The sequence below is a fragment of the Balearica regulorum genome, chromosome 14 (assembly GCF_011004875.1).
Source record: "Balearica regulorum gibbericeps isolate bBalReg1 chromosome 14, bBalReg1.pri, whole genome shotgun sequence".
Classification (NCBI taxonomy): domain Eukaryota; kingdom Metazoa; phylum Chordata; class Aves; order Gruiformes; family Gruidae; genus Balearica; species Balearica regulorum.
In genome coordinates this window covers 15267024-15293728 of record NC_046197.1, presented here as the reverse complement: position 1 = coordinate 15293728, position 26705 = coordinate 15267024, and the positions used below count along the sequence as shown (strand labels likewise).

At 53.5% G+C, this 26705-nt stretch overlaps 1 protein-coding gene across 1 annotated transcript in view; it reads right to left on the bottom strand.

Annotated features, from left to right (window-relative positions):
* Nucleotides 1–1114: 1114 nt before the first annotated feature.
* The window catches only part of PDGFRB (platelet derived growth factor receptor beta), a 34437-nt gene continuing 8846 nt past the window's right edge, over nt 1115–26705 (bottom strand). Inside the window, exons 2-23 of the mRNA XM_075766939.1 lie at nt 21228–21305; nt 19425–19721; nt 18708–18977; nt 18306–18433; nt 17785–17959; nt 17008–17200; nt 16680–16795; nt 16054–16180; nt 15681–15892; nt 14818–14912; nt 14393–14525; nt 13881–13985; nt 13661–13771; nt 13208–13361; nt 11652–11818; nt 11276–11394; nt 9962–10084; nt 8456–8567; nt 8069–8168; nt 7853–7958; nt 7107–7345; nt 1115–6598 (exon numbers count right to left, since the gene is read on the bottom strand). Of these exons, the coding sequence (XP_075623054.1) occupies nt 6448–6598; nt 7107–7345; nt 7853–7958; nt 8069–8168; nt 8456–8567; nt 9962–10084; nt 11276–11394; nt 11652–11818; nt 13208–13361; nt 13661–13771; nt 13881–13985; nt 14393–14525; nt 14818–14912; nt 15681–15892; nt 16054–16180; nt 16680–16795; nt 17008–17200; nt 17785–17959; nt 18306–18433; nt 18708–18977; nt 19425–19721; nt 21228–21276 (3282 nt within the window). The 5' untranslated portion in view covers nt 21277–21305 and the 3' untranslated portion in view covers nt 1115–6447. The remainder of the gene's footprint in view (nt 6599–7106; nt 7346–7852; nt 7959–8068; nt 8169–8455; nt 8568–9961; nt 10085–11275; nt 11395–11651; nt 11819–13207; nt 13362–13660; nt 13772–13880; nt 13986–14392; nt 14526–14817; nt 14913–15680; nt 15893–16053; nt 16181–16679; nt 16796–17007; nt 17201–17784; nt 17960–18305; nt 18434–18707; nt 18978–19424; nt 19722–21227; nt 21306–26705) is intronic.

The following is a 26705-nucleotide window of genomic DNA, read 5'->3' as shown; positions in this document are numbered from 1 at the left end:
GACCTGTGTCCTGCTGCAGCCAGTGCCTTGGGCCTTTGGGTACACAAGGGGTTTTCAGGAGCTGAGGGAGTCACAACTGCTGCCAGAGAGGACTTGCACCAGAGCTGCATCATGCAGACAGGGTCAAACATTGATATAGTTGAGCCTCAGTTCAAAATCCCCTCTCCGCAGCAACCCCAGGCTTTCCACACATGTGGCTCAGAGCTGGCTGCAAACAGCTCCGCTCAGCAGCATGGGGTCATTTTCAGGAGGAGCAGTTTCACTGGAGCCAGAGAGAGGAGAACACTTTGGGCCAGACTCAGGAGGTTCCTGTCTGCCATGGAGCTGGGGGACCCTGGCACTTCTGGAGAGGTGGCTGGGGAAGGTGAGGGGAGCAGGAGGAAAGCAGGGGGACATGTGGACCTGAGGGAGTGGTAGTGTGGGGAGCCAATATTTTTGGGTTGTGTCTTTAAAGGGTATCAGTGAATTCCTCATCCCAGAGGGAGGGGAGGAGAACCCAGCTCAGAGGAGAGTGGGACACAGGGAGCCCTGTGCACTGCAGCATGGCTCCCACTGGTGCCTTACCCCATCGCTACCCCCAGTCTCTCCCACTACCCTGAGCTATTGAACTATGTGGAAAAAATCAGCAGCGCTGTGGTGTCCCCCAGCCCCTTCAGCCCAGAACTGTTCAGTCTGGCAGCTCCCACATCCCTGCCCTGATCTGAGCACAGACCCAGCAATGCCCCCAAGGAGCATGTCAAGGCTGCTGGAGCACGCTTGGGGCTGCTGGCCCAAACCTTGGGCACTGGGGATACACATAGGAACTCTTCCCAGTGTCATTCCCCCTACCCACCCCCTCCCAGTAAGAGATGACCCACAAGCTGGCCAGTTACCAGACAGATGGGGCAGATCCTGCCCTGCTCGCAGCCCCTCTTCCTCACCACGTCTTTGGGCTCAGCTGTTGTCTTGCTGTCCTTCTCTCTGCCTGGCTCCCAGCTTGGCTTTCACTAAGCACTGGGGTCATGCACAGCGTATTAACATGCTTAGCCTTCACCCACGACATGGTTAAGCTGTATTCCCAGCCCCATCTGAGTGGGAGAAACCAAAACCAGGCAAACAGAGGAAGAGATGGAACTTTGCAAAAAGAAAAACACTTTTATTTTTAAACTCTTTCTTTAAAAACGTATTTGTAAAAGTTTACAGCATAAAAATAATGTCTCATGGCTATAGATGTGACATAGTACAAATCCTACAAATACATCTGTAAACCTAGGAAAATGTTAACTCTTTGGTACCTTAGTCTGAACTCTGTTTTTTCCTTTTCCCTCAGGATGGTTTCTGACAGAAAGCGTGGAGGCAGGTGCTGCTTCAGTTCAGAGATGCTGCAGAATAACAGCGTGATGCCAGCAAGCCAGCACAGCAGGAGTGGGAGAGGGCAGAGGGCACGCTTTGAGCACACTTTGCAGTTCTGGTGCAATCCATGAAGGAGGAAAGGACAGGAACGATGGGATGCTGCAGGCCTCCCAGCACAAGTTGGCTTCCCTGCCTCTTCCCACCCCTGCAGAAGTCATCTCTCCAAAGTGCTGCTGGAGCTGCACTGGAGCAGTTCCCCTGCCTTTGCCAAAGCCAACTGGATCCATCTTGGCGTGTCCCGGAGACCTCAGCCCTCTGCGTGAAACATGGGAATTATGCTGGGAGTCCAGCTACCCATGTGCTGGCCTGCAAAATCTGATTTTTTAACAATACCTGGCCTGCCCTGGGCAAGTCCTGCAGAGAGTATGGTGTCTCCACCGTTACAGTCATCCCTGGCTGCTCAGCAGCCATGCAGGGCTGGGGTTTGCTGCGGGAAGGACCTGTACCTGGCCCAAGAGCTGCCCGGTGCCCAGTGAGGACCTGCAGCTGCCCTGGCTGCTCTCTGCCTGTGCAACCACCCAGGGCAAAGGCTGCCAAAAGGCTGCCGAGGGCTGCCAAAGGGAAACCTTCATGTTCTCCAAGTGGGAGCACAGCCAGACCTCGTCCAAGTTCCCTGGGGCTGGCTTGGCAGCCTACTGCTCTCCTGTCCATGTGGGACATCCTGTGGTTCGCACTGTGAACTGGCCACACCGATCCTGGGATCTGAGCTGAGCACTGAGCCCGGCCAGAGCCCGCCCTTGCGCCTGTGTGTTGGAGCATGGGGTTTGTCTCCTTAGCGCATTAGCTGACATCCCAAGTTAGAAAAAGCCCCCAAAAGGAGACATCTGTGAAATCCCCTTCTCCAGATCTGCCCAGCTTTACACAGACCCAGCTTCCCTACAGCCAAAACCTAACCCACTGCCCAGTACCCTCTATTTGTGGTGTTGTCTCTCCCCCAGCCCAGAGCCCTGACTGGGAAGAAGGGGAAGAGCCATTTCTCACTTCTGGCTGACTTCCTCCTGACTGCACATCTGCACTGCACTTCTGCCTCCCATCCCCGTGGGACTCCGCCACAGTCCCCTTGGCAGGTGAACAGACACAATTTAGTTACGAGTAAAGTCCGCTGTGCTCTAGATTTCTTAAGACGACACAAACAAACACTAAACGTGACACTCTTGCTTAAAAAAATAATAACACGCTCAAACCAAGAAGGACAAAAGGATTAAAACCTGTGCACACATCAGTCTGAGAAGCATCTTAAATGTGGAAAGAGACACCGGAGTGTCACAACAGTTTCTGGGATACACTTATGACATAGTGACTCTGGCAGTAGGATTATGTATATATTGGTGCTGATAATGACGCAACAGCTGTAGAGTAAAATATAATCTACATATAAAAGATATTGCACTAGAGATGGGCCCAAGCTGTGGCATGTGTCCCTTTTTGGGAGGCTCAGTTTGGATCCACCTCTAAACATGAAAACACACCCAAGCAAAAAACATAGAATCATAGAATCAGAGAATGGTTTGGGTTGGAAGGAACCTCAAAGATCATCTAGTTCCAACCCCCCTGCCATGATCATCGAAACTAAAAACCCAGAGGGACCTGTTCCCCCTGGAATCTCACTTCAAAAATTATGGCTACAAAACCAGTAGGCCCAGAACAGACGACCATTTCTGCTGGCCCTCACCCACCGGGTTGCACAGGGACTGGAATGTCAGTGGCAGAGAGAGGGGGCTGGATCCGGCTCCCTGTGTGGAGAGAGCTTGTCTGGGGGGTGCTGTAAGCCTCAGCCCCACCAAGCCCTCTCTTGGAGGAGAGCTGCAGGGATGCTTAGCAAAACACATTGGCTTTGCCCAGCTGCCAGCCTGTCCCTGGCTGAAAAGATCTGCTCGCTGCAGCGGGTGCGCACGCCCTCGCTAAATGGTGACGGGAATAGTTGAGTAAGGACAGGAAAGTACCATGAAGTGCAAGACTTGGCCCTTGTAATCACAAGGCCAAGGGTAAATATTTGGTCATATCTCTCTGGAGTGGAGAACTGTACCATTTTGCAAAGAGTCTGGCGTACCTACTTTAAGAAGGAAGAGGGAGGTGGGGATAGCACCCCGTCAGCAGCCAGAATAGGTTTTGATGCAAAGAATAAATGCAAGAAATCTACAAACGGGACAAAATGCAATAGGCATCCAAGTGTAGCTAATGCCCAGCTAATAGGACAGGATACCTGAGTTCCCCCAGCAGGGAGAAGAAATAGATCTCCTCTTTCAGGACTGTGGAAACTATTTGATAGTGGAAAATTAGTAATTTAATTAGTAATTAATCTGTACAAGATGGAGTTTAGTACAGGATTTGTGAAATAAATAAGCAAATGGCCAAATGGAGGGTGACAAGGAGTTAATTGATGGGGAAATCTTTGGGCTGGACAGAAGTAGTAAAAGTAGCTCTTTAGGGTTGCTCTTGATGCTAGAAGTATTTAATATTTTTATTAGTCAGTCCAGCCCAAAAATAACAGTTTGTTAACAAAATGTGCTGATGACCCAATGTCTGGAACAGCAGGGAGTATCTTGTTTAGAAATGTTGGAAGAGTAGAAAGACGTATGTGCTCAGATTGTTTAGAGGATGACTCCAAACTACCGGTATGTTGTGGCAAGGAAAAGTCCAACATTATCCAAAGCTACACCAGGCAAGTCAAATCCAGTACAGACCAGAACTATTAATGCCCTACGCGAGGTCTTGATTTGACCTCGCCTGGAGTACTGGGTACTTCTGGTCACCTTTGACAGAGAAGGACAGATTAAAAATGGAGCTGGTGCAGACAGGGGCTATCAGGATGATCTGATGTATCATCCTGTGGGCTCAAGTTGCAGTGACACAGATCCTACAAAGCACCTTACATGTTAGAAAAACAAAGTGGTCTGATCCCAAGGATCTCGTAAGTTACTGCTTCTCTGCTGTTAGGGTAATTTAATGAACTGTGGCCACAGAAGATGGCTCCTTCATTACAAGCCTGAGAAACAGAGCATGGAAAAACAGTTGTCATTCACAGTGTGTTTCCTATGGATGGTGGTGAATCTGACCACATGGGTTGAAAATATACTCCACTGGCTGCCAATAAAAGTGCTCTTTCTTATGTTCACATTTTACCAAGGACATCAACCCACAAAACACCTTCTTCTCTTTTAGCTGCATAAATGGCAGCATTGCAATGATAGACAACTTAAAACAGAAGCTGTTTTGCTGGGGATTTCTGGCAGAAGTTTTGTATTTTGGAAAAAAAAATAAAATTCTCAGTGGCTTTGAGGTGGCAGAAGCCCAGCAAGATGCTGATTGAATTTATGAATTTGTAAACCTGCCTGTGCAATTTTGGTATGATGCACAGAGAGATGTGTATGAGTAGGGAAACGAAGGGGTTACTGGGAGTGGGGGGCATGCAGCAAACAGAGCTCCGTGCAAGGTGAACCTTCTCCTTTCAGAAAAAACCCTGCTAGTTTCTGTGGTGTCAGACCTGTAGTTTTGGGGGGTCCAGCTTTCATCCCTGCAGAGGTGGGGTTGATGACTGATTTCAAAAGCCTGATGTTCCTCCTGCTTTGAGTCTCCTCATTCAAGTTCCAGCTGAGAGCACAAGAAGTCCCAGGTCTGCCTGTGAGAAGCAAGGAAGGAGGCGAGAAGCAGGAGGAAGGTCTCTGCCCTTTTATTCTTCAAAACACATTCCAAGAGAGAGAAATCCTCCCCGATTCCTCTTGCTCTGCTTGGTTCCCCGTGACACTTCATCCACAGCCCTGGTAGGCCACAAGTGTCTATGCCTGGCCCCCAGAAAGTGGCAGGATGTGAGATACAGTTCAGCTGTGACCAAAACAGCTTCCCAGCCTCTCTCCCTCTCTTTTGAGATGTCCCTGGGTTGGTGTTCTGGCATTGTTATTGCTCCCTGTAGTCTTGCTATGACTCGGGAGAGACCGGTGAGATCTGCCATCCTGAGAAAGGGCGTTCAGGTGAACAGTCCATCAAAAAGGAGCCCTTGCTTCTCAAAGATAAGGCACAAAGATTTTGCAACTGGCAGGGTTATATGATTTCCCAGCAGATGAGCTGGGCTTAGTGGCAGTAGAAGATTAATGAATAGCCATATTGCTTCCTTATACTGGCCCTGGCTAGTGGATTAATATATTTGTTCCCTTTAAATCTTCAATGGAGAATAATTAGCTTAGTGACATGGTACACAGGTGACATGAACAACATTGGACTGCCCTCTTTGCTACCACAACAGAGTCATTGTGAGAGTATTTTGAGTTCCTGGCATGCCCTTGGGACTCCTGGTGCTGTGCTGGGCTCAAGGGGTGTGACAGCCCCTCTAGGTGGCTGCAGAGCTGTGCCCCAGAGCCATGGGTACCTGTAGTGCTTGTGACGCTCTATCTGCAGTAGAAGAGCTGTCAAGAAAGGAAAATGGTGGTTCAGTATCTCTAAGACTCTGGCTGGTCTCTCCAGGACTTCGCTGTGCTTGCAGGAGAATCTACCCAATGTATGCTTGATCTCCAGCAGCTGAAGGTTGGTGTTGCAGGTTGTCTGCACCCCAGCAATTAGCTCCGAGCAAATCATCTGTCCTGGTGGCATTTCACCAAACCACAGCGTGGCTGGTGCTGAGACCATCAGAGAAGTGCTGGTGCAGAGGAGATGAAACTCATTGCCATCTAAAGAGCATGGAGGGGAAGAGGCTGGAGAATCATCTTAGCAATGCAGAAAGTGGCATCTCTTGTGGAGATCCAGCCCACGTCTTCCACTTGAAAAGAAGATGTTGGTCTGTGAGATGTCTCCCTCCTGCAGTGGTTTGATCACTGAGGAGGATGTGGCAGTGATCTGGAAGGTTATTGGCACTGAGTCACCTCTTTGTAAGGGGGAAGGGGATGGCAATGGGGAATAGTCTTTAATTCCCCACTCGACACTGGGAGACAGGAGGGAAGGAGGAATGCTGGGACAGGTGGGGATGTCCCGCAGTACAAGTGCAAAGCATGGCTCTCTGTGATGTCTGGGTCAGCCCCTCAGTTGGCCTCGCCATGGGGAGATACAGAGTCAGCCCAGCTCTGACTACAGGAAACTCTCCTCCACCTCTTGGTGCCCCGTGGTCAGCTCCTGGCAGCTTGGCTGTGGGTCAGATTCCTGCTCCTCATCCTGCCGGAGGCCCAGAGGGCTGTCACAGGATATTGTAGACGATGTGGTGGCCTCGTTCAGCATAGAGCTGAAGGGAGACAAGAGGGAGAGAGAAATGAGTGTCTTGTCCCAAGTCTAGTGGGAGAGGATTCCCAACAGCTAAGCAGCATGTCAAGCTCCCAGCAGCCCCACTCTATATCTGAGTGGTTTTCCACAGGGGAACAGATGTTATCAGTTGGGTCTATTCAGCCCTTAAACACAACATACAGCCATCTGGGTTCTGCAGACCATGGGCCCCTGCGTGCCCTCCTCCTTGTGAGTGGGGTCGCTTGTCCCCAGCGGTGCTGGCTGATGTACAGGGATGTGACATGGCACCCTATCTTAGCTCATGTCCCAGCTCCTTTGGTTCATCTCCATCCCTGTGGGCTCATGCAAGGTCACAGCACCTCAGATGGTGGTGACACTACTCTCCTCTCTCCCAGTAAACCCACCCACAGTCTGTCCCTCAGCAGAGCATCCCCATTTGTTTTTGAGGCCCCTGTTTTCAGATTTGGGCAGTCAGGGGAAGGGACAATACTCAGAAGCAATGCTTTTACCTGGCCCGGCTGATGGAAGCCTCCTGAGGGAGATCACAGATTGCCTCGGGTTTGGGGTCGGGAAGAGGGATGATATAATCATTCTCGCCCCCATTCTGGTGCACGGCTGTGTAGAGGATGCTGCCGGTGGGGGAGCTGGCAGTGAGCCTGGCATTGTTCAGCCCGGGGATTATGGGTCTTGTGCGTACAACAGCGGGATGGTCACTCTTCATGAACTCTTCATCCACCTGCTGGTACCTCTGCTCTCGCAGGGTAGGTTACCAAAGAAACGGGAAGGTCTTGTGAGCGGAGAAAATGCAGTTGTGTTGTATTTGTTTTCCCTGACTGCTAGGCTTTTTCTAGAGGGGCTGGCATCTTCTGTGTAGCCGTGCTCAGCTACTTTGACTCCACCAAAGACAGGTCATGAACATTTCCTAAGGGAGAGATCAGGGCCACAACTCCACAGCTCCAAAATACCAAACAGTTGGAGGGGGGTTTTTGCTCTCCTGCCAGTTCTGATTTCTGCAGTTGCTGAGATACCAGCTGCCTGTCTGGCAATGCCAGTTGTCTCAGAATTGTCCCCAGGATGCCAAACCACCTTCATTGGCCATTTAAACTAATACGGCCTTAGTCACAGCAAAATCCTCTGGCACAGCAGCACTAAACACTGGTCTCCAAACCCTGACTGAGGGCCCTAACCAAGGCAGCATCCTCTGTAGAGCACTGACCCTCTTCTGTCCCTCCAGCGCAGGGTCCTTTGAACATACCTTTCTGTAACAATCCACCAAGAGGTTTCCCATAAGCACCACCAGCTGTGAGAAGGATGGTCTGATCTCAAACTTCTCCTCCCAGCACTTCTGCATGATATCGTAGCTAACAAGAAGGAAGAGAGCACTCTGGTGAGTTGTTGGCTGAGGAAAATAGAGGCAGAAATGCTTCTGTAGTTTGTGTAGGGCAGGCAAACGCGTATGGGCAGTGCTTACATTTCATCAGAGGCGTGGGTGGGTTTGGACATCCGATAGCCACGTTTGATGGCATTGTAGAACTGTTCGTTCATAGGCAGTTCAGGGTATGGAGTTCCCCCTGGGTGTAAAGGGAGAGCAGGAAATCAGGCTGGTGGATTGCCTGCCACCCCCCTGCCAACATGCATTTCACACCTAGGTTTCTTCTTTTCTTTACCTTTCCTCTTTCATTTCACTTCCAAATGGCAATGTCAGCATGGGAAAGAAGGAGACAGGGAATGAAGTGCTACTCTGACTGTTAAGGTTGGGACTTGGGGATTAGAAATGGATTTCTATTGTCTCTGGGAAGGGATCCTGCTAACATGGTATCAGACCTACAGACACCACCACGATCTCCAGGGCACTTACCTAGAGTGAATATCTCCCAGAGGAGAATCCCAAAGGACCACACATCGCTCAGGGTGGTGTAGAGGTTGTTGAAGATGCTCTCTGGAGCCATCCACTTAAGGGGCAAGAAGGTCTAAGAGGAAAAAAAAAATGGAACAAGAAGAGAGTCAGCTGCATCTACAGAACTTGTTTCAACAGGTGAGAAGAGCCTGACACCCAATTTACAAGCAGAGAAGACCCTTCAGAGCTGCCCATCAGCCCAACACATCTGCTGACAGTCACTTCCCAGAGGGACCAGTTTCCTCTTTCCTTGTGCAGGATGAACCCAGCAGGCAGGAGGGAAGAGTGGGCGTGCTACATCCGTTACCATCTCTGTTGGCCACAACGAACCATCGTGGTATGCATTCTCTGTTCCCTAGTCCTTGGGGAGTCCACTGACTTGCACAACATGACCATGGCACTCCTGAAGGGAGTCCAGGCCTATCTGGACTGTGGAAACCTGAGACCAGGCTGGAGAGGGCTATGGGATGACCAGAAAAGAGCCGAAGGACATGTCCAGCTTTTTCCTGCTCTTACTCAGAGTGATACACAAAAAGAAGCCTCACTTGACCAGTTCGTATGCAGCACTGGCTGTGCTGTTCCTGGGATTTGCTTGCACAATGAATACCAAAATAATCTCCAGGAAGGCTTACAAAGGCACCCAGTTTCATTTCCCGTTTTGGAAGGAAAAGCAGCTATGCCAAGGCTGGACTGGAAAACCCCAGCCCCCCTGCAGGAGGGTCTCCGTGCCCAGGCACTGAGTGTCCCCTTGCAAATGGGAGAAAGCACAAGAGAAGTTAAGCAGTTCATAGAGTAGATTAACGTTGGGGTTTGAAGGGTCTGGCTCCACTCTCAGCTCCCCCAGCCTCAGTTACTCTGGGAATTACATGACCTGCTTTGCTTGGGGCTGCATGTTCCCAAACGCCCCTGGGCTGGAGTGGACATGCTGTTGTTGAAGTCACAGGGGAGGTTCTGGGGAAGCTCATCCTCTCCTGCCTCGAAAGACTGGAGATGTCTTTCTGGAAAGTAGCTGCTCACAGGAAAACACTTCCTCTTACCCTGTGGTCTAGTGGTTAGAGCAGAAGTCTGTGAACCTCTTCCCAGAGTGGCCAGTGACTCACTGCAGCACCGTCAAGCTGCCTAACCTTTCCCTCCTCCTGCCTGCAGCTCAGGACTGGACTCAGTGCTGCGCAGGAAAGGGAGGGAGCACTGCTGCCAGTGATGGGCTGTACAGGGGACAATCCTTAGTTTTGCTGCTGCTGCCCAGGTTCTTCTGTAAGAGTCTGGAGATACGGGCGTGCAATTCTGCTACTCCACAGCATGCAGAGCACATCAGGATGGTTGGCTGTTGACACAATCTCCTGGGAGTCCTGCCCTGTCACCACCCCTGGGCACAATGATGGACAGGCGACTCACAGGGGGAGCATGTAGGGGGTGGCAGGCACAGAGCCCCGGGAAGAAGGACCTCGCATGGCTCCTGGTACTCACGCTGCCTTTGGAGATATAGTTGGAATCCCTCATGATGTCCCTTGCCAGGCCAAAGTCACAGATCTTCACCAGCTTCCCCTCACAGATGAGGACGTTCCTGGCAGCCAGGTCACGATGCACACACTGTAGGGGGGAGGCAGGGCACTGTCACTGTGAGGGGCCCCCAGACCACCTGAGGAAGCAGCCCAGCTCCAGCACTAGCCCATTTCTGGGGCTGCAGGAACAAGAGCCACCTCACATCATTTGAGGCATCTCCTCCGCCTCTAGGGACAGCCATGGCTCAAAGCCACTAGCAGAGCTACCACATTTTTGCTGCTCACCTGGACTGCTGCCCCTGTGACAACAACAGGCATACAAATCTGGCAAGGACAATTTGAACAACCCAGCAGAGAGGGGATTGCCAGGGCTGACCAAGCAAATGGGCTGGTGGGCTGGCAAGGAGGGCATGTCTCCATCTCTGTGTGGACAATCCAACCCAGGAGTCTGAAGAAATCCGAGTTACACCAGCCTAGCTTGTGCCGCCTGGTTTGCCAGCATGTTGGATGTTTTCCACATGAACAGCCCTGAGGTTTGCTCAAGACCCTGCCAGACCTGCATGGTGCAAAGCATGACTGTGGGAAGCTGTGAGCTTCTCTTCTGTGCTCCATGGAGGAGAGCACTGACCATGCACTTTTAGGGATCAGACTGTCTGGCTGGAGGCAGAGATCCAGGAATTTATCTCCGAACGTCATTGATGCCATCCCTACCCCTTCTCTTAGCCCTGCCCTGTGTGAGGTTTCACACGGTCCAACTATATTACTGCCTGCCCTGGGCTAAGTCAGGCCTTAGGAAATCCCAGAGCCTAGTCCTCTGTGGTGGTTTTATTTCCACTAAACAAGCACTTCTGATGAGGCCTGGGGGGCTCAGAGCATATGGTGCAATAGGGGTGTCCGTGGAGACTAGCAGCTCTGCTGTGGAGTGCCTTGTGCTTTAGCACAGGGAGGTTATCACTGTTTGGTCATCCCGGCAAATAGGGATGATATAACACCACAGCTGTGCTGCACATGGCTTGGGAGGAGCTCAGAGTCAGAGAATTTGAGGTCTGAAGCTCGATCTAAGCCAGGGTTAGCTGTCACATGCAAATATAGTCATGCTGATCCCCAGGGCTGTGTTTTCAAAGAGAAGTGGTCAGCAGCTCTTCAATTGCACGACCACTTCTCCCACGAGGAGGTTGGCATGGACAGAGGGAAAATGAGTGGAAGCTGACCACAGGACATGGCAGAGCATTGTTGGCCTCCACCGCTGCAGGCACCATGGACCAGCCAGCATACGTACATTTTTGGAAGCCAGGAACTCCATCCCATTGGCCACCTGGAAGCTGAAGCCCACCAAGTCCATGTAGCTGAGGAGTGGAGACTCATTTATAAGCGTCACCCGGTCTGTTCTTTCAGGAGCTGGAGGGCAAGCAGAGATGGATGTTGGTGTTACTCAGCACACTCAAGGGCTGCCCGCCAGTGGAAGGACCCACTGGGGATTGCTCTGCCTCCAGCAACAAAGGGACAGAGCTGGGAGCCGGGAGCTCCCGTCTTGAGGGCATCTGCCACCACAGCTGGACTTGTCCCAAAGGTGACCTTTGCAATATGGACCATCCATCTTTGCAAGCAAAGGCATCCAGTGCCCGGTCTCCCTCCTGCTGTGGCTGAGCTGTTACCTGATGGGGAATAGCTGTCCAGCTCATACGGGGTGCCATAGTTAGAGGACTCGATGTCAGCGTACTTGACTTCGCCCTTCATGTCGGACATGGGCACATAATCCAGGGAGTCATCCTTGCTCATATCCATGTAGCCCCCATCGCTCTCGACAGACAAGGAGAGGTGACTGTGAGGAGAAGCAAAGAGGCTGTTCAGATCCAGAGGACAGGAGGAGATTCAGGGGAGGGGGACAATGATATGTGGGGCTGCAATTCCTGAACCCTCAGCCCCAGCACTGAAATGTCCCACACAGCAGGGAATGAAGCCCTCATGCATACAGAGAAGTGCAAATGGCACTGGAGACCTTCTTCCACCACTTAGGTGTCCTCAGGACTAGCTTTAAACAGCCCTGCCATATTTCCCTGTGGCTCTGCAGGTGTTCTTGCCCACAGACTGACATTTCTGATGCTCACCCTACCTGGCAGAGCACGGGCTTGGCTCAGCACTCGAACTCAGCACTGGGAAGGGCAGGAAGGGGATCCAGGGCCACGCAGCCCCACAGGTGTCCACAGGGCAGACAGCACGAAACCCAAGCCAGAGTGGGAAGGCAAAACCCTCCACCTTGGCTGTGCACGTTCCCAGGCTGGCCAGGGCTGGCCTGGAGAAGGCTGAACTGAGTGGGCAGGACACAACCCTCTGTCCACCGTTAAATCTTCCCAGTTTGGATTAGCAAACATCTGCACCCTTGAGCACCTCTCCCTTGAGTGAGCAACAACTTCATCTGGAAAGCAGCATCTTGAGGCCTTCCATGTGCAAGTGCTGGGCAAGGGAAACCTGCTGCATGGCCAGAGCTGTGGGGCACATCCCCACGGGTTTGGGACACTGCACTTAGTGCTTAGGAGGATCTCAGCTGCCTTCAAGCAAAAAGCGCAGGGGCAGCTGTGCTGATGTCCTAACACTGCTCTATTTTAGCACTGTTTTGGCGTGCTGGAAGGAAATGCTTCTTTCTAACTTCCCATGGGACTGTTTCTCTGCACTGATGTGCCTGCATCCCTTACAGCTGGCAACCGGATGAAGGACCATTTCCCTTTCCTTGTAGCACCTCTTGTGCAACTGCACTCCTTCTAGCACTTCTCCCTTAGGCTCAGTAGCAATGCAACTTGCCCTAAAAATGCAGAATTGAGGTCTCCAACGGTTAAGACGTGCTGGGAAACCCTTTGACTCTGTACTCAATACGTAGCTATGGTTATGCCAATAAAGTTAACGATGCCAGGGAATATTCCCAACTGGCATGGAGCAGCTGGTGTGTGTACTAGCAAACTCAGCCTCCAGGACACACAGATTGCCTCTGCTAACTCCCTGTCTGCCAGGAGCTGTTTGGAGATGGCTGGTTGGCACATGGGCCAGTCTCACAAGGTAACAGAGCTGCCAGCTGTGTCCCAGTGCTGATCCAGTGTTTATTTTACTGGTCTGGAGGAAATGTAGTTATCCCTCCTGGCAGTACCAGCCTCCCTCATTGATGGGGGCTAGGATGGAGTAGGCACAAGGGAGGAGGAGAGTGTTGCTTTCCAGGTACCTCTGCACGTGCTCCTCCTTGGCGGTATTCCCGTACACCTCTGCCTCTCGCCGGGCCTTCTCGCCATAGGACTGGAGGAAGGTGTGCTTGTTGCGGTGCAGGTAGTCCACCAGGTCCCCGTAGCGGCAGTACTCGGTGATGATATAGATGGGCCCTGGTGGGACAGAGCACTGGTGTCAGCCCTGCCTTGGCCCCACTCGCTCCCTGGGGCAGGGAATTTCATCCCATGGGGACATCACCAGATTGCAGGATGTCTAGGCAGGGCCAGGGGGAAAAGCCGTCCTTCTGGTACCGAGCACTTTTGGAATTTGAGATTTGTGTTTGGGGAGGGAGGTGGGGGTTAACAGAAACGTGCCTTCTCAGTTTCAATCAGGTTGGAAAGAAAGGCTTTCAGAGCCCCACAGAGCTTTCCTAGGGGAAGGGTGAATCATTCTGAACCAGAAACTCAGCTACCTCCTTTGGTGCAGGCCCCCAGCAAGTTGACAATGTTGAGGTGAGGTCCCAGGTGGCTCATGATCTTCAGCTCGGACATGAGGGCTTGCTTCTCGCTGCTCCGGGCGGTGGCTGTTGGGGACAGATGGTGTGAATGGCTGGGCAAGGAGCAGAGTGCATGGGCACTGTTTGGCCTTGCAACTTTTGGATAGGGGAAAGGGAGAGTATGGGGGCAACTCACATTTGAGCATTTTGACTGCCACTTTCATGGCAGACTGCGAATGGCTCAGGCCATGGGCTGTTGCCTCCACCACACGTCCAAAGGCACCTGAGCCGAGAGTGCGTCCTGGAAAGAAACAGCAAGGAGACAAAGTTGGTGATGGTCCTTGAGGAGAGGAGAGGAGCTTGGAAAAGACAAGTCCCCTGTCTGAAACCACACCAGCCTTGCTGCAGTCATCCTGGTGGGCATGGAGGTGGTCATGAGCTATGATGTTTGGGGCTGGGGCTGGTTTCCATCTGGCTGGGAAGGGAAGGAGATGCCAGCTACAAGAAAGGATAGCCAGGAATAGCTCCGTGCTTCATGCCAAAGGGAGCATGAGGCTGGCCTCCCACCGTGATCCCAGATGGTCCACATTGTATCTCCAGGGATCTCTGTGCCTTTTCTGGGTTGGTTTCTTTTGGAGATCCCAAACCTATCACCCCCAGACAGCCAGGACCCCAGGGGTCCATCAGTGGGATCTGCAGAGCCTTTACCTAACACCAGCTTGTCCCTGGGCACCTCCCAGCTGGAGTCATAAGGGAGCTGCATGGGATCCACATAGATGTACTCGTGCCCATCGGAGCTGACTGACTCAATCACCTTCCAGCGGATTTCATAACGAGGTTTCTGGAAAGGGGAGCAAAGCGAAAAGAGAGATATGAGAGGTTAAGGGTCAGAGAGGGCATGGAGGATGTAGAAGGGCTCTGTTAGGGAGTCTTTGGTCCCTGCAGCCATTGCCTCATTCCCCATCTAGCCTACAGATGCCAGGGGCATGCAGAGACTGATGGAGGCCCATGGTCCCAGGCCCAGGTGGGATATCATCAAGCCCATGCCAGCAAGAGCTCACAGTTTTGCTCTTCCCAGCCACCCTAACACAGGGGTACCATCGTGACAGCCTGAGAACACTCTCCTCTTTTACCTTCTGCCACAGGACGATCAGGATGATCAGGGAGATGACGGTGAGGACCAGCAAGGCCAGGATGACAGAGATGATGACCACCTTGAATGGCAAAGCTACAATGATAACAGGAACAGCAGTCAGACTCCTCCACCTCTACGTGGCCTGAGTACCCCAGGGAAAGGAGGGGACAGCAGCACAGAGCTATCCCTGCACCCTTCCTCTTCCCTCCTCTAGCCTCTGTCCCCCTCCTGCTACATGCCTACCCCCCCCCAGACATTAACCTTGAATTCTCCTCTGGGTGGGGGCAGTCCCTGTCCTCTCCTCCTGGACAGAACTGCCCAGCACTTGCAGGGCCAGCACCCCCAGGGGTAATGGGGTGGTGGGTTGTTACTGCCTGTTGAAGTGCTTGCTGCCTTGGGAGAAGTTTGACCATAGGAGAGTGTAAGGAGCTAGAGGGGTTGGTTTGCTTGGGGGAGAGCTGACAGCTCCGAGCCTGGGCTTAGACCATCCTTCCTCGTATTTGGGATGTTCACTGCATGGATATTCGAGCCCGTGGCACCATCTAGTGACCCACAGGCTAATAACAAGACCGGGGGGACCTGCTCAAGCACTGTCATCTTGCCTCCATGGAGGGATGACACCGCCAGTGGTGGGAAGAGGTCCATGGCCAATGGACATAAAGGCTCCAGAGTCTTCTTGGAGCAGCCTTTCTTGCTCAACCCAAAGGAGGCTTCACTTTGGGCAGAAATACCCAGGTTTCCTGCCTCTGAGGACTGCAGTCACCAGAGGACAGTCCTGGCTCCCCGCACCTCCAGGCTGCAGACATGGAGAGAAAAGTCTAGCTCCCAGCCACTGGCTCAAACACTTCCCTCATTGCTCACCGTGTGGGACCAGAGTGATGTCCTGGGAGTTGGTGCCCAGGAAGTTTTGCACGGTGCATCTCAGGAGCAGGGGCTCGTCCACCCTGTGCAGCTGCAGGGTGCTGTTCACACGGTACACCTGCAGCTCTGCGTGGTACGTGGCGTTGGTCTGCAGACTGATCTCTGCGGACTCGTTCCCCAGCAGCCGAGTGGTCTGTCCCTTGGTGCTGCACCTGGTCCAGGGGAGGATAAAGGCACCTGAGAGGCAGCTGGGACCACATGCCACCATGGGATGCCCGGGTGTGTGGGCCAGCAGAATACAATAAATAGTAGTCTACTTTTCTAATAAATGCAAGAGTCCAGCCGTTTCCATGGGCTCCATCACTCCACTTACCATTTGATGTCACTGCAAGTAGACCAGCTGATCTCTGGCTGGGGCATGCCTTCAGCAGAGCATGTTACAGTTTGCTCCGAACTGCTGGCACTGCTGTTCTCCTTGAGATCCACCACTTTGGCTGGCACTGAAACCAAGAGACAGTGATGGGAATTAATCCTCCCTTCTGACTGCAGACAGTGACTGTTAGACAGTGAGGTGGGACTCATCACATCAATCATGTTTTATTTTTTAAAAGCTAACAGCAAAAAGAGGAAGGTTTGAGGGGGTTATGGAGGAGACCTGCCCCCATCTAGCTTGCTTGGAGGCCACAGGCAAGCACAGGGGAAATTCCTGGATATTAGAGCTGTGCAATCATCTCTGCATCTACTACCTTGGGCCAGGGCATGAAGGTCAAGCTGCTGGTGTCTGCACTGCCTCCCAGTCCCCCTTGCTCTGAGACCAAGTGTGAGATATTGCAAACGAGCATGTTCCTTGCTCAAATGCTCTTCCTTTAATCAAAACCACTCTGAACTTTAGTCAGAGGAGGAAGAGCTTCAACCAGAGGGTCCTGCAGCAAAAGATGGAACCATGCCCTGAGACTGCCCCCACACTTCTCAGCCCCATGTCTGTATGCCCATTCTCACCATTTATCTGCAGGTGGAAGGACAGCTCCTGCTCATCATCCTCATTGGAAGCCCGGATGGTGTAAAATCCTCCTTCTTCCTGCTTCACCCGCACCAGCACCAGAGCCGTCTGGTACCTGGAGGAGACATAGTCCCAGAGTGATGGGTGTGGGACAGTACCTGGGGACTGACAATGCTCAGAGGCAACCAGCTCCCACCCATCTGAAGCATGCTTGAAATTCACTCACAGAAAGGCATTCAACCACCAACCACGTCCAACGAGCAATTTGGAGGTTGTTTTGTGAATTATCCCCTCCTTGCGCCCCCGTGAGGAATGATGGGTCCCCACCTGGTTTCTGACAGGTTCCTGCTGGTGATGGTGAATTCACTGCTGCTCTCCATGGTCAACGTCTTGTTGTTCTTCAGCCACACAATGCTGGGTTGAGGGTAGGCTTCCACCTCCACCTGGATGGTGTGGCTCTTGTGGACCTCGGCATACACTGTGCTGGGCAGGCGGGTGTGGAAGCGCACAAAGCCATGCTCTGAGAGGGGGCAGGAGGGATAGGGGGGTCATGGAGAGAAACAACCCCCTCTCCAGCCCTTTGGACAAATGTGAATCTGGAACAAAACACTTTGAACACCCAGAAGTGGTGGGGCAGCTCCAGATCCATCCCTCAAGGCTTCAGGCTTCTGTCCGAGGGGAGTGGGTGCAGAGCCAAACTGGAGCAGAGGAGCTCATGGGGAAGGCAGCGTGCGGGGAAAAGGCTGTTATCTTGTGGAGATGGGGCAGGTTCCCTCAAATCACATGAAAGGAGGACAGATGCAGATGGGAGGTGACAATATGACCTCACTTGGCACTGTACAGTACAGAAGAGCTCTTACGCATATTCTCAAGTGTCTTAAAGGGTCACGAAAGCTATGGTGGGAGATTTGGGATGTTTTGAAGCCAAGAAGTGCGCAGGGGTGACATGGGTCAAGGGTTGGCTTTTTGCCATGGTTACTTAGGGCAGAGGCGAGGCAGGGAGAGAGCTGAAGGCTGCGCAGAGAGAAGAGGGTGTCACTCTGGGACATCCTGCCCGGACACCCGTGTGGTTTGCTGGCTTTGGGCGCGTGGGCAGCGACATACCAATCACATGGACCGTGATGTCTTTCCGGTCCGTTTTCTCATGGTAGCCCTCAGAGACATTGCAGACATAGGTCCCACTGTCCTCCAGCTCTGCATTCTGGATGATGAGGATGGAGCGGATCTCGTGGGTGGATCCAGGCAGGAAGTCAGTCACCGGCTCCACAGCCTTCCCTGCCTGCACAACAGGGACAGGAGATACGGTCTGAGAAGTCAAGAGCATGTTCTGCCATTGGAGCTGCAAAGCCAGACTCACAGGGAGGGAGGAGGAGGGGGTAGAGGACCCCAGTCTGGCTGCCAGAGGGACAGGGAACATGCACTGAGCAGAGGCCACTGAGACAGATGATAGCCTTCATCCAAGGATCTCCCCATCAAGCCTCCCACTGTGGCAGCAGCATCATTCCACAGCTTCTGCCATGGGGTGGAGCTTCCTATGAAGCTTCACCTAGGATGAGTGATTGCCATGGGACATCTGGGCAAAGGCTGGAGCTGCTCTCCAGAGCCTGTAGGGCTGGAGCACTCACTTGCTTACGGGGATAATCCCAGTTGAAGTTGACCAGCTCATTGCCGCTCACGGTGCACATCAGGGTAACATTTTCTCCCTGACGCACTACGGTCTGCACTGCGCTGATGGAGACGTTCACAGATGAGACTGTGGGAAAGGTGAAAGAAAGGAATGAATAATGAAGGAAGGGATGAGGGGGCACCCAGTCCATTTATCCTGGGTGGACTGGTCCACTGGAAAGTCTCTTCCCTGAGGGATGGAGCTGATATTTTGGCAGAACCCATTCTTTAATGGAGACAGGACTAAATCCAGCCTCCAAATTGATCAGGGGCATTGCTAAGGAGACAGGGGGAGAGTTTTGCTGTTCACTGCCATTGGGCCACAGTAGGTGCACAGGTATGCTAAGACAATGGCAGCTCACCCTGGATCCTGTAGACATAGAAGGTGTCTGAATCCACCTCCTGGTCATCCACGATTGTCCGGCAGAAGTAGGTCTTATCCTCAAAGAAGCCTTTGAATCCCTGTTGTGGGTCATAAGCAGCTGGGATGGGGTTCTCCACCTTTTTCTCATAGAGGGTCACCTGCATCTGTGGGTCAGTCACACGGCATGGGATGATGGCCTCTGTGTAGCCCGTGATGAAGATGAAGAGCTCTTCAGAGGTGATTGTGGGGAGGAAGACTAGGGAGGGATCTGTGGGAGAGAGGGAACACTGGTTACAGGAAGCTACTTGAAGCTGAACCAGGGCTGCTCTGTGCTTCCCCAAGACTGCTCCAACACAGGGCTCTGTCTCCAGACTGGTGGAATGCTTCTTCCCTTCTCCTCATGCCAAAGTAGAGCTGCTGTATTGTGGGCTTGCCAAAGCTCTCCTGGGAGGGTGAGAGAGACCCAGACACTGCTTCCTAGAACCACTGCCTCCCCCACCACGTGTCCCAACACACCACTCATGGGCCTCTCCCATGACCTGGCATACCAGAGACATACCACAGCCAGATGACCTGCCATGAGGGCTCTCCTGCAATGGGAGGAAGGATTTTGGGAGGCCAGGTGCTTGGAGACAGAACGATAATTCAAAGCCCTCTTTCTCCTGGTTGCTAAACCCTGTGGAAACCCAGAGACAAGGACATGCTGTCCCCCTACCTGGAACGTAGATGTACAGGGCTTTCCTCTCCACTGGCTCTGGAGCCTGGTCAGGGCTGTAGGTGCACACATACTCCCCGGTCTGACGGCCTGTCACGTTCCTGAGGGTGAGATTGCTGATGAAGACACCATCCCTGTGCTCCAGCGAGGCGGCGAGGGGCTGACCCTCCCGTTCCCAGACCAGCATGCCATCCCCATAGCACAAGAGGGAGAAGGTGCTGTGGAGGTCAAGGACAAGCTCAGTGTCTCCGGGTTCGATGTGCAGTCCACTACCCCCCGACGTTATCTCCAGCAGACCTGAGAGAGGAGGGAGATGAGATCACATTGGATACCTCTGAAATCCAAGCAGAAGCACGCTGGAGCACAACCTCATGCCAGTGTATTTGGTTTGTAGTGTCAGCCTTTACACTGAAAAATAACCTTCCTGGATTTCTCCTCCTTGGCGTAGCCACCACTGACAAATACATGCTCTCCTCAGAAATGTCCTGTCAACCTAGACCTTGGTGGGTCACCCTTCATTCCCTGTACTGCCTGGAAACCTTACTGGAGAGGAAATAAGACATCACGGGCTTTAGCAATGTTCAAAGTTGCCCATGTTGTCTGTGGCAATGCTGGGTCGAGAACTCCCCATTTTATGTTTCAACTATGTCTGCCCCTATCCAACCTTTCTGCGAGGTAACTGCACCCTCAGTGCTGCCCAGTGCTGCCCAGTGTCATTGGGTGGTGAGGAGCAGAAGGCTGGCTCAGGAGGGATTTGGGGCAGCCGTTGAAACTGTGGGTGTGAACAGAGCTGTGCTGGGAGGCAGCCACGCTATGACGCTGTTGCACCAGCCCAAAGGGCATCCTTGGTGGGAACCGGGCTGGAAATGGGGGTGACCTGGGCCTCCCCAACATGTTTGCTCACATTCTTGGCTTTTATGCATCCTATGAGCTAATCTAGATGGCCTGGGGAGCTGACAGTATAGATAGTATTACTGACCCTAAAATGAGCCTGTCTCTGTAAAGGCAGAGGTAGGTCTCAGATGCACCTTCAAAGGTTGGAAAGGCCATGCATTTAGTGGGCAAGGGGGAGAGGAGGGGACGGGCAATTCTCTGCTCTGCTGGCTGCCTCTCCAGAGGAACAGGGTCAGATGGGACACAAACTAGGCTGAAACAATGTCAGTTTACAAGAAAGTGAAAAAGGAATGAAAGCAAAACCTTGCAGGAAATCCTTTGGAAGCAATAGAGCAGGCAAGGTCTTCCTGAATGGCTCCCCGTGTCCCTCCCAGCTTCCTTGCTTTACCCTTTGCCCAGATGTCCCAGTGAGGCTGGGACATGTGCTCCTCCTCGATGTCCCCATGGGTGGCCAGGGCAGCTGGGGACAGCCCCCAGGGACTCGCAGCCATGCTGTAAACAGCCCAGATCCAGCCTGTTGCCTTGCTGTGGGGGTTTATTGTATATATGGGGCCTGACCGAATCCTTCCTGCTGTGGGGGTGCCCATGATGTCCAAGTAATGTGGGTTCTCGGCTGTCTGCTATAGGCTGAGCACACCTGGCAGTGCTCCCTCTGCAAAGGTCTCCTCCTCCCACCCAGCTGTGCATCAGCATGATGCAGGTGGGGACTTTACATCCACCCTGCCGTAGGACTGGGTCGGCATGAGCTGATGGACCCGAGTCATTAGGAGGGACAGATGCGTCTGGAGCACGCTGTGCACCCCTGTGCCATTACCCCTTTCCTCCCCCTTGCCCTGGAATGAGCAGCTCAGGGCAGCATCCCCGCACAGGGCCAAATCCTGCCCACACCTCCCCAGCCACAGCACTCACCGGCGAGGACAAGGAGCTGGAGAGATGCCTTCAGAGAGGGGCACAGCATGGCGGGTTCCGTGGCTTGGCGGCCAAATCCTGCCAAGAGCAAAGCGGGATGAGCGCAGCGCTGCCGGCAGAGGAGGGCTCCCTCGGCTGCCCCAGGCAGGGGGGTCCCCGAGCCCCCACCCAAACCCCAGCCTCCCTTCTCCGCCTCAGAAACCTCCCATCTCTTTCCAGTTTTCAGCCTTTCCCTCCCAGCAGGGTGACTGGTTCCCCCTCATGCCGGATCTGCAGAAGGAGCTGTTTCTAAAGTATCTCCCACTGGTAAACAGGGATTTTGCTGGAGGCTCCAGCAGTTGTGTCAACTCTTGCTCATCCCTGCTCGAAATGCCGCTCCCCCCACTGCAGAGCCCTGCCTTTCTCCCTCCCTCTGCTCTACCGCCTGCCTTTTTTTCCCTTCGTTTTTGCTTCCCTCAGTCCCAGTGAGATAAAACTTGCTAGAAAACAGATCCCCCTCCAACCCTCCCACATTTTCTGTTCCTTCCAATGAAATAAAACAAGTCTAAAGAAATCCCACAAAAAATACTTTCTTGTATTTAACTTTTAAATATATATTTTTAAGGGAATATATAAGAGGGCTTTTTAGTTAAAAGTCCCTTTTATCAACATTTCTCAAGAAATTTTTTCCATGCAGCATTTTCAGCCCTCCCTGGTGCAAACTGAGAGTCCAGAACAGATGAGGCCAGAGCTCCCCAAGAGCAGTGGGGTCTGTCCCCCATGTAATGACCCTCCCCATCGCGCCCACGGGGACGGGGATGAGTATTTCTGAAAAGCAAAGTGAAGAAGCTAACAAGAGGAAGAGTAAGGGGAAAGGCTTCTTCTGTGCCTGGACAAAGCTGGGGGGAAATGAGTTCAGTAGTCCTGAACTTGGGGATGTTCCTGCACGGAGCTGACCTTCACAGCTCAGCCATGCTGCAGTCTGGGGCTGACCTCTTGCCCTGCTGCAGGGCCACCTCCCCTCTCCCAGTGCAAGACGTATTTTGAACCTGCTCCCAAGGCAGACTCTGAGGAGGAGTCCCCGTGATGCCGGCACGGTGCTCTGGGGAGCAGCTCGCCAGGCACGAGGACGGCTAGTGGCAATCTGGGCTTGCTGACCTCGCCCCAGGCACCGTCTCTTACTGAGTGGCTCTGCTGCCTCTTGGCCCTGGAGTGGCCTCCTGGTCTGCTTGATGTTAAGGAGGAAATGGTTTTTAAATGACGTGCCCTTGTCAGATGTTTTTATTATTCTCTTGCTTTGGCTCAACAACAGTCTGATCCACCAGAAAATCCTTCCAGGTCTCCAGCTTACTCAGCAGCTTCCCTCTCCCCGGTCCAGAAAACCCTTCCGTGACTCCTTCTCTCTTCTGCATTTGGGGAAGAGCTGGGGGTGGGTAGGATGAAAGGACCAAGATGAAATTCCAGCTGTAAATGAACGTGACCTCACTACACCTGCCCTCTGAGAGCACCAACCTGCAGGAGAGAGGAGGAGCATAGACAACCTAATCTTGCTGCCCCTCAAGGCAGTGCCATGAGAACAATTAGATTTGTTTCCCAATTCTCCTTTACAGAGGTGTGTGATTCATCCATTATTCAATGTTCAGGGTTGAAAGGACAACTGAGATCCTCTCCTTTCACCCCTCCCTGCCAGCATGCACAAGCCAGGCTGTATTTGTGTCGTCCCCCCCAATATCTGCCTGCCAGCAGCTAGGGTCTTCCCAAGCTCATGCCCAGCTTTTAGCTGCCTGTCCAGCTTCATGGCTGTCACCATTAGTCCTGCTGCAGGTGAGATCTTGGCTTCCTCTCCCCACACAAACAGGTCCCTCACTCCACCAGTGATCTCTGCAGGGTCGCTAATGGGGCAAACCACTGCTCTGCCGGAGCTGGGGAGTCGGACGTGGGTACATGCTGGTGCTGGGCTAGCATGGGTGCTGCTTCAGCGAGCAGTGAGAGCCCTGCAGCCTCCGCCTGCTGCCTCTGGCCACCTCCCCTGTGTTCATAGCTGGTTTTAATAAAGCTGCTGGTTTTGCAGAAAGGCATTTTTCTTGGAGATGCTTCCCAAGTAGAGTGGGAGGGTGGCAACGTCTTGCAAAGAGTGGTGACCTCTGCCTTGTTTGTCTGCTCTGGCCAGGGCGAGAGGCATGCTCGGAGATGCTGAGCTCTGCCCGTCCCGCAGGATGCACGCAGAGCCTGGTTAGCAGAAGGACAAACCTTTCTCTCCCTGTCACGGGGACATGTGTGCTTGCACATGTGGGTGCACAGAGGCGTTTCACAAGGGATGCAAATGCACCCAGCTCACTGCCAGCCTTGAGAGCACTTGTTGTTTCCCTCCTCAATCTCAGCTTTTGTTCTCAGCAAGAGCAATAAGATGCACCCTATGAGTGCCAGACTAGGAGGAGATGAGGTGGGTGCAGCCTGTCAGTGATCCAAAAACAGGCACCCAGACATTATCCCACCCAGGGACCCAAACACAGGCACCTACACGACGCTCAGCTGCCTTGGATTGCCTCCTCACAGCCCTACAGGTGAGCAGGGTGCCACGGACCCCTCAGACTCCTACATCTTTCCCATGGGCCAGGACCTGAGCATTTTCAAGCCATTGGACCATTTGCCTCCACTCATCCTGGCACATGCCTGGAAGCCAGGGAGGTCCTACAGCAATGCCAAGTTCAGCGCCCATCACTCAGGCCCCCACCCTGCAGCTACCAAGGTGAAGTCCCAGCTCTCCATGGCTGCGTTACACCCCTCACCATCCTGTCCTCCCCACCACCATGGGTACAGACCTTCCCTCTGCCCCCCTCTGGCACCGTGATGCAAGGGCAAGCTGTCCCTGGCCCGGCAGGGCAGGGAGCTTTTCTCTTGAGCAGAACTGTTTATTATTCTAAAAGAGGAATTTGGCTGGGAGAGGAGACGGGAGGTCAGCTGGCTCGTAGGGAGGCTGGGCTGGCTGGGCGATGCAGCCCCGCGCCCACACGCAGCCCCACAAGCCTGTGGGGTGGCTCGGCTGTCCCGGGGGCTCAGGTCCCTGGGGCCATGCTGGGGGTCCACTGAGCACCAGGGGGGAGGATGGCTCCCCACCAGCTCGCACGCCACGTCTCTACTCACCTCCGTGCTGCTGCCCAGGGATGTCTGGGAGGGTTCTGAGTCCAAATGAGACACAGATAGAGGCGACTGTCCCTTCCCAGTCACACAGCCACATTGTCTGTCCTTATCTCTCCTCTGTAATCATGTCAGCCCAGCCAGCACGCTGCACGCGTGGCTGCAGGAACGCACCCGGCAGTTGCTCCTCCTCTGAGAGCAGCGTGGAGCTTTTGCAGGTGAGATAAGAGCTGACCCAGCTCCCGGGCTGTGGGTTTCCCAGCCCACTGCCGCGCTGGTGAAAGGAAAGTGTCCCATCACTGGCTGGGGCTAGGCACCGCTGAAAGCCTATTTGCACATCTCTGGCCTCGTGCTTTTGCAGCGTGTTGCGAGGGGTGTGGGATAAATGGGGGGCACTGACATCCCTGAGCAGCAGCAGTGCTGTGCAGAGGGCACCCCGGGCTCTGATGGCTGCGGAGCCATGCTCTCACAGACAGGACACGGGCGAGAGGGCCAGAGCGGAGGGGTCAAACGGCACGGCCGAGGCCACGCAGCAGGCTGTGACTGGGATTCAAGTCTCATGATTCCTCATCTCATGACTTCGCAGCTTCTCCAGAGCAGCCCGCTCTCATTTTTCCTGCATCCCAAATCTGATGACAGCTGAGCTTTCTCCTCCACCTCCTCTCCCACTCCCCCACTCGCTGCTGCTAGTGGCAGCCGGGGGCTGATGCCTCTGTGGCTGATGAACTTGGACAGGAATTTCTGCTGCGGGAGCAGGGCTACGCCCAGGGTTTTGGATATGAGGAAGAGACTTATCCAGCCTCTGCTGGGGATGGGCCCACCTTTATTTAGGCAGGACCATTCCTTCGGCCATCTCTGCCATGCCTCCCACCTCTCAGTACCTCGCTAAGGAGCTCAAGCATCACCAAACTTTATTGATTTATTACCATTCCCCCACTCCAGACTTATCTCTTGTTTAAGGATGCTAGTAAGCCAAATATGCCTTTGCTAATGCCCAAAACATGTTGTGTGGGCTCAGTCTTGACTATTCTTGGGTAAGGAGGCAAGAATTTCCTTTGACTTTGCTTGGTGTGCCCTGCCACACCTCTTCCCTCTGCGCTTGCTCCCAGCATGTGAACAGTGCAGTGCTCCTGGCAGAGCATCTCAGCACACATGGCAGCTACTGCCAGCATGAGCATTGCACGGCACTGCCCATCCCCAAGCATGGATCATGGGGGACGGGGCCATTTCCAGCCCTGAAAATACCTTAAACCATGGGAGAGCTACACGGATAGGCATCCATGCCAAGGAGACCCTCCTGATCCACTGCCCTCCTCCTGAGCATGCCTACACCACATTTCTCGCCTCTGCTCCGCAGCCACTAATGCCCTGCAGAGAACCAGTATGGGGGTCCTGCAAGCACCCCCAGAGCTGTGGGAGCTGGGAACCAGCCTGAAAAGCTGGTGCACAGAGAAGGAGAAGGCTCAGCATGCGGGGGGGGGGGGGCGGGGGGAGCAGCCACAGCTGCCCTGATAGCCACCTTGGAAGGAGCTCTGGTCACTACAGACCATTGATGACCAGCAAGGAGATGTGCTGTCTGCTGGAAATCAGGGTGCACAGCCCCCTCTTAGAAAATCCCATGTGCATTTCCAGGGGCAACTCCTGCATCCGTTGCCCCATGTTGCTCTTCTCCCCTGGCCGTGCTCCCCTGGCCCGAGCATCCCCACTCCGGCAATGCTGGGCAGAGGTGCTGGCTGCCATCCCAGCCCACGAGGGCATCTCGGCTGGCAGCAGCACGACCGTGGCGAAGGAAGGAGCGGCAAAGTGAAGCCAGGCCTCTCACACAGCTGCCGGTCCTTTCTTTTCCTCTGGCTTTCTATTTCTAGCCCATCGTCTTGCTGGGGCTGCGCTTCCAGGCGCTCCCACAATGCTTGCTGGTCCCGCCGTCCTGCCAAGCAGGCCAGGGACATCTGGTGCAAATTAGCGGGAAGTAAAATATACTTTATTTCTTCTTTGTCTAAGTGCATCTGAGTCATTAAGTGAGATCATGGGTGCCCGTATGCAATAAAAAAAGCCCCGTATGGATCCCATGATCAATGCTGCTCGCAGCCAGGGAGCGAGGGCTTCTCCTGGCCAGGGCGGGGGGGGGGGGGGGGGGGGGGGGGGGGCACTGGCCCAGCTTTTGAAGGCAAAGAGCTCCTTGAGTAAAGGCTGACGACCCCTGAAACCCAAGACTTGCTTGTCCGGCAGTGAAACTCCTTGGCTTGTCCTGTTTTCCTCTGCCACCCTCCCCCCAGCCTCCGCGACTGCTTCTTTCCCACCCTTTAATCTAAATAAAACTAAGCAAGGGGTTTTTTTTTCCCCTTGGCTGGAACCATCCCG